The following is a 12,132-nucleotide window of genomic DNA, read 5'->3' on the forward strand; positions in this document are numbered from 1 at the left end:
CTACAACGAATATAAACCTAAAGGCCACTCTGTTATGCTCCATATACTCGTCAGGGCATTCAATACCAAATATTTACAGGCATGGTGCAACATAAATATATCTGTTACACGATTGCACCAATGACTTTTACTGACTGGTTAATGTTCAATTACGAAACAGAAGTACACATATTAAAGCAGGCACTGCTGTCTACTGCTTCTGAAAACATGCACATTTGTATCAGAATTAGTTTCAACATCTTAAAAAAATCATATCAAAACTTCACATTTCCTATACTTAGCATGCAAATTATTGGTATTTGAAGAGTAAAGAGTTTTAATGCAGAATGCTTAAATGTTAATCAAGTCTTGAACAGTAATTAGTCAGACTTCATCTGTAGTGTTACAAGCTCCTTTTAACTTATTGCATAAAAAAAAGGAAAGTTCCCTTCCTATTACCAGTTATAGCATTTCAGCGATTGCAACATATCCTGAGTCATGTGTCAGAAATAGTTTGCTCATTTGCTATGAAATGGGTGGCACAAGCTGTCCAGAACATTCATTCAAATCAACAAACAACTGAACAGACAGCATTTTGCCATCCATGATTGAAGTGTGTTTTTTTTTTAAAACAGATAACAGATGGTACTGAAAATAAAAATGTACTTACCAACCATCTCCCATTATTAGATGGATGATAGAAAGATGCAATACTGTTAAAAAGCCCATTCAGATGCTTCTGTGCAAGCTTACTAGGACCCCCCTATGAAATTAAAATTTTAGATGTTGTTTTGAACGTACATTGATGTCATCACAATAATTTACAAAATAAAAATTGAAATAGAAATCATTTGCAGATAAATATTTCTCACGACATTGTTCGCTTCTTCTATCCTATGGATCTGCCCCATCTTACAAATGCCAGACTTATGTACTGCCCATACATATGAACAAGTTGTGGGAGCTTGGCAGTATAGATTGGCCAGCTGCTACAAGCATTTTCTGCCATGTTGGAGCTTGGCTCGTAATCACATTTCTAACTTGTGAACTATTTGCATTAGACACAGCTCTCAGGAACAGAACCCTATTATAACGTAGAGAGGACTTTTATTCTTGTAATAGAAAAGTTTAGGACAGTGCTTCCAGAATCTATTACTACTTATAAAGTATTACCTAATTACTCTAAATGCTAGAGGAACTCAGCAGGTCAGGCAACATCCAAGGAAATGAACATACAGTCAACATTTCAGGCTGAGACTCTTCTGCCTGAATCATCTACTGTTGGTACATTTCCATGGATGCTGCCTGACCTGCTGAGTTCTCAAAGCATTTTGTCTATGTTGCTTCAGATTTCCAGCATCTGCAGAATTTCTTCTGCAGTATTCAATTACTCTCTATTTTTTTTTTCGATCTGTTTCTCGTACAAGAATCTCTAATTACTGGCTTCTCTGCCAAGAAGGGAAAAAAGTAAACAGGAAGAACCCCTCTCTACCACCCAGTTTTACACACGTACTGATAACTTTCCTATGCTAAGAAAAGAAAACATTCAACACACCATGTTCTTGCAACTCTAATAGATTAACCCTATCAATCTCATTCTCTTTCTCCCATAATCTCACAATTTACTCCTCTCACGCTATGACAATGGAGTAATTTACAACAGCAATTTACTTAAAGTATGAAGTTATTTACAATAGCAATTAACCTATCAGTGCTACACACAAAATGCTGAAGGAACTCAGCAGATCAAGCAGTTCCCTGCTATGGAGGGAAATAAACAAATCACATTTCAGGCCAAGACCCTTCATCAGGACTGAAAAAATTAGGTTTGTCCATATTATTTTTCAAATGGTATAGAGCAGTACATTTTGAATTTAATACATAAATTTCAAGGGGGTCTCTAGATAGTATTCACCCTCTTTCGTTTCGTGAAATGACTGTAGTAGCTTATTAAACCTAACCCATTCTTGAGATCACTGGTTATTGTGGGACATCATAAACCCACCAAAAAAATACTCACCACCTGTCCCATTAAAGATAAAATACAATGTTGGAAGTCCTAGCTTTGTATAATTAGCAAATATTTCTATTGACAAATGCATTCTACATCAACTGATTTTTTTATATTTCAGTTCATTAGTCAATAATATTGAGTATTTATAATTTCAATAACATATTTTAGCACAGGAATAAAATTAGATACAAATTTGTTCACTCATATTTACTGCAAGATAAATAAATAACATATCCTCTGAATAGCCTAGTAAAATCTACAATTAACAACTAACAACTAACCAGCATGGATGTGATCCAAACCACCATATGGCCTATTTCATATGCATTTGATAAAAATTTGGAAGTTGACACTTGACTGCTTCCTACTGGCAGATTTAAACTTCTCAGAAATCTGGTAAAAATCTGTAAAATAAGAGATAATCAGTAACCAATGCCATATAAAACACATAATTTCACCTTAATTAGTTTTAGCTAGGACACAAAAACACCAAATTGACAACCTTTATAAAAAAAAGGTGTAGCAACACCTTTCTTCAGCTATTTTGAACAACTGATAAAGAAACAAACAAAAATCACAATTGATATTTATGATGTTTTGAAGCAAACACCACTTTAATGTTCCGAATTATGCAGCCAGCAATGACAAGGCTCTGACTAGTGTTTACCATAATAACTAATGAACTAGAAAGCAACTAAGAGAATTACAGGTAGGAAAGATTTGACCTGAAAATCCCAGAGATGTTGCCAATTCATTGCAACTCTGCAGACTGCACATTAATACAAAATCAATCAGGAAGATCAACATGGAAGTCAGTCTTGCCTGCCAAGATTTTGTACCAGCTTTGAAGAAGGCTGACGAATGCTTTCCCCATACAAGATTTTGATAAAGCAGAATCAATGCAAGACACTTAGATTGCAGATAATTATCTGTTCTAAAAAGTAAAATCTTTCCAATAACTAACTTATTTAGAAATACTTTAAAACTCTTAAATTCCATTAACTTGTAAAAATTTTCCCCAAATCATTTCTACATAGATAATATTACAAAAATCTAATGGAAGAAATCAGCAAGTCAAGCATTTTCTGTAGAAGGGAAAGAAATGCTGTGTTTCAGGCTGAAACCCTGCAAAAAGATGAAGAGTGAAGAGAGAAGGTAGCTAGTATTAAGAAGAGTTGGGAATGGTGACACAGAGACAAGTGATTGTTAGATCAGGCAAATGGGGAAAGGTGAGAGGAGGGGAAGGTGAAGGTGGAGTCACCTCGGAGGGTGATGAAGCAAGAACACAAAAGCTACCTGTGCTTGAATGTGTTAAGTAAAAAGGCAATAAGGGGATTCTTTCAGGGAGAAGTATTCGGGTGGAATCAGAAAAGGGTGGTGGAAATCCAATGGGTAAAATGTATGGGTAGTAAATGGATGAAACCAGGATCTATAGGTGGGGCAACACACATCAAAGTTGCTGGTGAACGCAGCAGGCCAGGCAGCATCTCCAGGAAGAGGTGCAATCGACGTTTCAGGCCGAGACCCTTCGTCAGGACTAACTGAAGGAAGAGTGAGTAAGGGATTTGAAAGTTGGAGGGGGAGGGGAGATCCAAAATGATAGGAGAAGACAGGAGGGGGAGGGATGGAGCCAAGAGCTGGACAGGTGATTGGCAAAAGGGGATACGAGAGGATCATGGGACAGGAGGTCCGGGAAGAAAGACAATGGGGGGGGGGGCCCAGAGGATGGGCAAGAGGTATATTCAGAGGGACAGAGGGAGAAAAAGGAGAGTGAGAGAAAGAATGTGTGCATAAAAATGAGTAACAGATGGGATACGAGGGGGAGGTGGGGCCTTAGCGGAAGTTAGAGAAGTCGATGTTCATGCCATCAGGTTGGAGGCTACCCAGACGGAATATAAGGTTTTTGTTCCTCCAACCTGAGTGTGGCTTCATCTTTACAGTAGAGGAGGCCGTGGATGGACATGTCAGAATGGGAATGGGATGTGGAATTAAAATGTGTGGCCACTGGGAGATCGTGCTTTCTCTGGCGGACAGAGCGTAGATGTTCAGTAAAGCGGTCTCCCAGTCTGCGTTGGGTCTCGCCAGTAAATAAAAGGCCACATTGGGAGCACCGGACGCAGTATATCACCCCAGTCGACTCAGGTGAAGTGTTGCCTCACCTGGAAGGACTGTTTGGGGCCCTGAATGGTGGTAAGGGAGGAAGTGTAAGGGCATATGTAGCACTTGTTCCGCTTACAAGGATAAGTGCCAGGAGGGAGATCAGTGGGGAGGGATGGGGGGGACGAATGGACAAGGGAGTTGTGTAGGGAGCGATCCCTGCGGAAAGCAGATGGGGGGGGAGGGAAAGATGTGCTTAGTGGTGGGATCCCGTTGGAGGTGGCGGAAGTTACGGAGAATAATATGTTGGGTGGTAGGTGAGGACCAGGGGAACCCTATTCCTAGTGGGGTGGCGAGAGGATGGAGTGAGAGCAGATGTACGTGAAATGGGGGAGATGCGTTTAAGAGCAGAGTTGATAGTGGAGGAAGGGAAGCCCCTTTCTTTAAAAAAGGAAGACATCTCCCTCGTCCTAGAATGAAAAGCCTCATCCTGAGAGCAGATGCGGCGGAGACGGAGGAATTGCGACAAGGGGATGGCGTTTTTGCAAGAGACAGGGTGAGAAGAGGAATAGTCCAGATAGCTGTGAGAGTCAGTAGGCTTATAGTAGACATCAGTGGATAAGCTGTCTCCAGAAACAGAGACAGAAAGATCTAGAAAGGGGAGGGAGGTGTCGGAAATGGACCAGGTAAACTTGAGGGCAGGGTGAAAGTTGGAGGCAAAGTTAATAAAGTCAATGAGTTCTGCATGCGTGCAGGAAGCAGCGCCAATGCAGTCGTCAATGTAGCGAAGGAAAAGTGGGGGACAGATACCAGAATAGGCACGGAACATCGATTGTTCCACAAACCCAACAAAAAGGCAGGCATAGCTAGGACCCATACGGGTGCCCATAGCTACACCTTTAGTTTGGAGGAAGTGGGAGGAGCCAAAGGAGAAATTATTAAGAGTAAAGACTAATTCCGCTAGACAGAGCAGAGTGGTGGTAGAGGGGAACTGATTAGGTCTGGAATCCAAAAAGAAGCGTAGAGCTTTAAGACCTTCCTGATGGGGAATGGAAGTATATAAGGACTGGACATCCATGGTGAAAATAAAGCGGTGGGGGCTAGGGAACTTAAAATCATCGAAAAGTTTAAGAGCGTGAGAAGTGTCACGAACATAGGTCGGAAGGGATTGAACAAGGGGTGATAAAACAGTGTCGAGGTATGCAGAGATGAGTTCGGTGGGGCAGGAGCAAGCTGAGACAATAGGTCTATAGGTGGGGGTCGGTTAACAGATAAAAATGAATGACTGGAGCGAATCCAAAGGAAGGGATGAAGTAGAAGGAGGCAAGGGTTATCTGGAACTAAAAAATTCAATGTTCATACCATCAGGTTGCAGATTTCCCAGGTGGAATCTGAGGCGCTGTTCCTCGTTTGCATTAGGCCTCACCGAGCATTGGAGAAGGCCGAGGCTGGTGTGGGAAAGGGGCGTTGAACCGGCATGCACCATGAATAGCCATTGTGGACAGACTGTGGGTGCTCAATAAATCTGTTACCTAGTCTGCGCTTGCTTTCGCTGACAGAGGCCACATCATCAGGAGCACTGAATGCAGTAAACAAGATCAGATGAGGTGCATGCGAATCTTTGGGAAGAATATTTAGATCCTGGAGGCGAGGGAGGAGGTGAAAGAACAAGCATTGCAAGGAAAGATCCAGAGATCAGAAAGGAATGAGCTAAGCAGGGTGTCACAGAATGAGTGGTCCCTGTGGAAGGCAGAAAGAAGTAGGGAGAAGATGTGGCTAGCAGTGGAATCTCACTGCAGCTGGCGGAAATAACAAAGGATGATACGCTGGGTGCAGAGGTTGGTTGGGTGATAGGTGAGAAGCAGAGAAACTCAAACTCTCCACAATTCAACTCACTGTTCCTCCAGCTGAGTGCTCACTGTTCCTTATTCCGGTATCTGAGATCACCTGTGCCTCCTGTACAATACCTTGTTTATTTGAACTTTGATTAAATTTTCTGGAAGTTTTAAGAAACAACTCAAAGAAAATCCTTACAGCAATAAAGGTCACTTTGCTAATTGTTTTTGTCAGCTCCTTGCTCAACTGTACGCCTTGCTCAAGCCCTGCAAATTATTTTGCCTCAAAAACCAATCCAATTCCATTTCCTAAGTTTAACAAACTTAAGCATAGTTTGTCTTTAAAGGTTAAAGCTGGTGGCTTGATTCAACTGTCACTACATTTTATCCTGAATTTGCAGGTATAGTTACTGGAACCATCCCTTGCAACACCACTGTTTCAGCTGCACAAAATAATGTCCAAGAGTAAGCCACAGGAAAACCCTGAACATTTTTATTTAATTTTTTGCTGAGGTTTTTGCCTAAAGTACATATGCAGTTTTTACAATCATGTTGCCTACCAGAACCTCACCAAGGCAGTGACTCAAAACTGGAAAGCCACAAACAGCTCATCACCACACTTTAAAATAAGAATGCAAGTTACCTTTGGAATGTATTCATCCCAATCAATGTACCCAATGTTCTCTGTAGCCAAACGAGCAAACAGGTTTACCAAATTCTGTCAATAAAACAGAAACGTTTTTGTTTAGGATTTAATGCATTAACCTATGACAAGTGAATTCAATTCAGAATCGCTGGATTGCTAGAAAATTACTGAAAAATACAAAAAAAATTTGTATTCTAGAACCCACTTAAAAATAATGGACCCCAAGCTAAAGGAGGGAAAAATAGGAGGGGCGAACAAAAATTATGATAAAAACTGGGCATTTATCAAGCTTTAAAGGGATGAATGAGACTTCCCCTCTGCCATCCAATTGCTAAATGGACATTGAACCCATGAACACGACCTCACTTTTTTAATATATATTATTTGTTTTTTCTTACACGATTTTTAATCCATTCAACATATGTATACTGTAATTGATTTATTTTATTATTTTTTTCTTCTTCTTCTATATTATGTATTGCATTGAACTGCTGCTGCTAAGTTAACAAATTTCACGACACATGCCAGTGATAATAAACCTGATTCTGATTAGAACCCTAGTACCCCCATTCAGAGAATGGGACATGTGCAATTATAATGTAGTCAGGAGTACAGGATTACAAAAAAAAAACAAAAAGCTGGAAGAATGCAGATTTCCTATTTTTTTTTTTTTAAATCGGTCTACAAGATGCCGTATTTATTGAGAGAGTGGTACGATAAATAACATTACTAAAATTGAACATTTTTAATTCTGAAGCTTTCAAGTGCCAGGGACGAACGCACATTGGCAAAGACTGTATGTGCCTTGAAGATGATGTGATACAGGCTAAAACTTTCTAGGTGATCTCAAGATTATGGTGAATAGGAAATGAAATTGGTTTATTACTGTTACATGTACCAAGCAAGATACAGTCTTGCATATTGTTCATACATATCATTTCATTACACAGTGCACTGAGCTAGAATAAGGTAAACCTGCAGAATAAAGTGTAAAAGCAACAGAGAAAAGGTAGTGCAGGTAGACAAATTGGTGCAAGATCATAATGAGGTAGACTGTGAGGTCAAGAGCCTATCTTATCATACTTAGGAACCATTCAATAGTCTTCTAACAGTGGAATAGAAGCTGTCCTGGAGCCTGGTGGCTCTTGCTTTCAGATTTTTTGTATCTTCTGCATGATGGGTGAGGGGAAAAGAGAGCATGACCAGGGTGAATGGTTCTCTGATTATGCTGCTGCTTTACTGAGGCACCATGTATAGGCAGTCCATGGAGGGGCCCAGTTTCCATGAGGTGCTGAACTGTGTCCACAACTCTCTGCAGTTTCTTGCAGCCACAGGCAGAGCAGCTGCCCATACCAAGCAGCAATGCATCCAGATAGGATGCTTTCTAAGGTGCAGTGAAAAAAATGGTTAAGAGTCAACAGCGACATGCCAAATTTCTTTAGACTCTACAGGAAGTAGAAGTTTTGATGGGCTTTCTTTTCTATGGCATCTACATGTTTGGACCAAGACATGCTTTTGGTGATGCTCACTCCTAGGAATTTGAAGTTCTCAAACCTCACAAACTCAATACCATTGATGGAGACAGAAGCATGTGCACCACCCTTCTTCCTGAAGTCAATGACCAGCTCATTTGTCTTGATGACATTGAGGGAAAGGTTACTGCCATGACACCATGTACTAAGCCCTCTGTCTTCGCTCTGTCCACTTACTAATTCCCTTCTACTCAAACCACGCAGAGTATTTCAAGCTAATCGGGAAGGGCCATGCTATGCCAGTGAGGCTGCCTGATCGTTTTTTAGCCCATCATAGAGCATAAGCCCCAACATAATTGAAGACTGGTCAGGGATTTGATTTTGGATCTGTATTGTCTCTTGAGCTCTCTGATGGCTTTACAGAGGTCATGTTGCAATTTCTTGTAAAGGTCAAGGTCACGGGATTTGAACGCTGCAGTGCTAGTCTTCAGAGAGTGGATCCCCGGTTCAGCCATGGTCTCCAGTTTGGGAACACCCAGATTGTCTTCTCTGGTACACCGTCCTCAAGACACTAGCTGTTAAAGCCCATGATGGCGGTGACACTCTCAGCTGGCAGCTGAGTCTGCGAACAAAGACCAAACTACTGACTCAGTTGCTGACAACCTCACCTATTTCCTCAGAGCAGCATTGTACAACTTTCTGTACTGAATCCTCCCATTTCAATTTGTATGCAGAAAGGAGCACAGAATGGTGGTAAGATTTACCAAAGTGTGGACAAGGATGACTTAGTAGGCATCTCTGGTCATTGTACAGCGATGGTCAAGGGTGTTTAGATCCCTGGTGTGACAGGTGGTGTGCTGGTAGTATTTTGGTAACACACTTTTTAAATTGGCCTATTTAAAAGTCACCAACAATGATAAAGAGAGTCTCAGGGTATCCCATTTCAAGGCTGTTGTCCACAGAGAGTAGTTCAGTAAGTGCAAGTTTCATGCCCTTTTGGGAATTAGAAATTTATCCAAGAGATCATGAAAATCATCTAGAATAAAGGTTACAAAGGCTTGGACAAGGCTTCAGCAACTAATATGAATTGAACAAAGCCTTAGAGGTAAAAGCATGCATTCCTTGTAATGGAGGATCGACAAATATAAGGTTGCTTTGGGATTCAGTGTAAACAGTAAGGCTCAGACCACAGTAGGGATGTAACCAATTACAGGCTGTTCCCTACTTATGAACACCCAATTTATAGATACCCCTTCATAGCACAAGCTCCCCTAACATTAAATTCAAGTCATACATTAGTACTATGAAAGCATAGTATTCAAAGTACTAATGCATGACATGAATTTAATACATAGAATTCATACATAATCATTCCTATAAACATCAGTAGTCTCCTCTTTCTTTACCTTTAATAATAATTATTGTTTCTTATTAGCTTTGACGCCATTCATTATAATACTGTGGGAAACATACCAAGTGAATGTTGTACATTTCTACTTACGAAAAAAAATTAACTTCGGGATGTCAAAAAATTAGAACTCGTTCATTACCCAGGGACAGCCTGTGCAGACTAATGAAAGTTGTGAAAAGCAGGTTGAAATTATATGTAAGAGTAGCAGGTTGAAATTATATGTAAGAGTACGTGACTAAGCCAAAATTGAATACCCAACATGCTGCAAAAATTGAAATGACTGAGGAGTGGCGGAGAGTTGAAGCCAGGTATTGTCAGTAAGCCCATTGATTCTAAGCAGCATTATCGATCTGAGTCAATTGGAAGAACCGACTTACCCCTTCCCACTGTGGGAGATTCTGAACTGAGACATAGAGGCCCATAAATTCATCAAACCAAAGCCTGCAGAAATTAAACAAATATGATGCCAAATACATTAATGAAAGCATATGATTAATAAGCAAAATATTCAAGGCTCTTACACAAAATATATTGAGAATGTGAGAATCCATAGCGAATTAACTCCTGTCCTGCTAAATGAGGACTAGAGATAAATCAAAGTCTTCAGATTTTAAAAAGTTTACAGAATTCAGAATTGCATCAAGATTTAGAAAAGGAATTCAGTTGAAAATGATATTAGCATCAAAATGATTTTAGTGATTTTCACTCCAGATATACATTTTCCTCTCTGTAATGGAAAATTGTCAGCCTCCCATCAGTAATGACTAACTTTTTAAACACAGCAGGAAGCTATTCAGCCTATTAAGTTCAGATCAGCTTTTATATAGCTCTCCTGCTGAACCTTTATACTTTAAAATTGCCAAACAATTGGTACTAGAACGTACAATCATCACAGCGATATTTGATTCTGCACTTCCCACTCCCTGGATTACAAATATTAAAAATATTAAAAATAGTTAAAATTAGTAAATATTAAAAATTTAAATTATAAATCATAAATAGAAAATAGAAAAATGGGAATTAAGGTAGTGCAAAAAAACCAAGAGGCAGGTCCGGATATTTGAAGGGTACGGCCCAGATCTGGGTCAGGATCCATTCAGCAGTCTTATCACAGTTGGAAAGAAGCTGTTCCCAAATCTGGCCATACGAGTTTTCAAGCTCCTGAGCCTTCACCCGGAGGGAAGAGGGACGAAAAGTGTGTGTTGGCTGGGTGGGTCGTGTCCTTGATTATCCTGGCAGCACTGCTCCGACAGTGTGCGGTGTAAAGTGAGTCCACGGATGGAAAACTGGTTTGTGTGATGTGCTGCGCTGTGTTCACAATCTTCTGCAGCTTCTTTCGGTCTTGGACAGGACAACTTCCACACCAGGTTGTGATGCACCCTAGAGGAATGCTTTCTATGGTGCAACTATAAAGATTAGTGAGGGTTTCAGGGGACAGGCCAAATTTCTTTAGTTTTCTCAGGAAGTAAAGGCACTGGTGAGCCTTCTTGGCCGTGAACTCTGCTTGGTTGGACCAAGTCAGGTCATTTGTGATATTGACCCCTAGGAACTTAAAGCTTTTGACCTGTTCCACTTGTGCACCACCGATGTAAATTGGGTCGTGCGGTCCGCTACTCCTTCTGAAGTCAACAACCAATTCCTTCGTCTTGCTGACGTTGAGGGATATGTTATTGTCTTTGCACCATGCCACCAGGTTCTTAATTTCCTCTCTGTACTCAAACTCATCATTACCCAAGATACGGCCTACAATTGTTGTATCATCAGCAAACTTATATATTGAACACAAAATAATCTGCAGGTGCTGGGGTCAAAGCAACACTCACAACACGCTGGAGGAACTCAGCAGGTCGGGCAGCATCCGTGGAAAAGATCGGTCGACGTTTCGGGCCAGAACCCCTCGTCCTGACGAAGGGTTCTGGCCCAAAACGTCGACTGATCTTTTCCACGGATGCTGCCCGACCTGCTGAGTTCCTCCAGCGTGTTGTGAGTGTAACTTACATATTGAGTTTGATGGAAACTTGGCTACACAATCATAGGTGTACAGTGAGTACAGCAGGGGGCTGAGTACACAGCCTTGTGGGGCACCGGTGCGCAGAGTGATTGTAGAGGAGAGCTTGTCCCCTATTTTTACAGCCTGGGTCCTGTCTGTGAGGAAGTTGAACCTCTCAGTAATTCTATTGATCCTTTAGCACCCACCTACATTAAAGAGTAAGTTTTAGTGGACAATTAATTAACCTGCATGTTTCAGAGGGTTGAAGCACCCCAAAACCCATGCAGTTAAGAAGAGAACATGAAAACTTCTTACAGATCATATCCAAGGGCAGGACCAAACCTACATCCCTGAAACTGAGAGCCAAAGTTTACTAAATGCTGCTGCCACTGCAATGGCTCCCCAGGACAGGGTGTAAGTGGAACATAAGCATTTATCCACACCATGTCAGCTAATATGATCTCTCAGCAGGCTCTGCTGTATTTGTGCAGCTGCTTACATCACCCTTTCTCTTCTATCCAACTTTCATCCCCTTAAACTACTCTGCTTCAGCTACAAAAACTCTATAGCATCACACTGTGTACTAACATTTCCTCATATTCTCCAAAGTAAATAGTTTATATTTAATGTCTCACTTACGCACTGAGCTCTAGATCTTACAATGATTCCGGCATCATCTTGTTTTTCA

The 12,132-nt window shown here is 40.9% G+C and overlaps 1 protein-coding gene across 2 annotated transcripts in view; it reads right to left on the reverse strand.

The window, feature by feature from the left end:
- Window positions 1-12,132, reverse strand: part of LOC140201320 (proteasome activator complex subunit 4-like) — a 140,901-nt gene that overhangs the window by 103,464 nt on the left and 25,305 nt on the right. For both annotated transcript variants that reach the window (XM_072265203.1, XM_072265204.1), the window contains 4 exons: window positions 9,832-9,895; window positions 6,569-6,643; window positions 2,275-2,397; window positions 650-742 (listed from right to left, as the gene is read on the reverse strand). In XM_072265203.1, the coding sequence (XP_072121304.1) occupies window positions 650-742; window positions 2,275-2,397; window positions 6,569-6,643; window positions 9,832-9,895 (355 nt within the window). The remainder of the gene's footprint in view (window positions 1-649; window positions 743-2,274; window positions 2,398-6,568; window positions 6,644-9,831; window positions 9,896-12,132) is intronic.

This window comes from Mobula birostris, chromosome 8 (genome assembly GCF_030028105.1).
Source record: "Mobula birostris isolate sMobBir1 chromosome 8, sMobBir1.hap1, whole genome shotgun sequence".
Taxonomy (NCBI): domain Eukaryota; kingdom Metazoa; phylum Chordata; class Chondrichthyes; order Myliobatiformes; family Myliobatidae; genus Mobula; species Mobula birostris.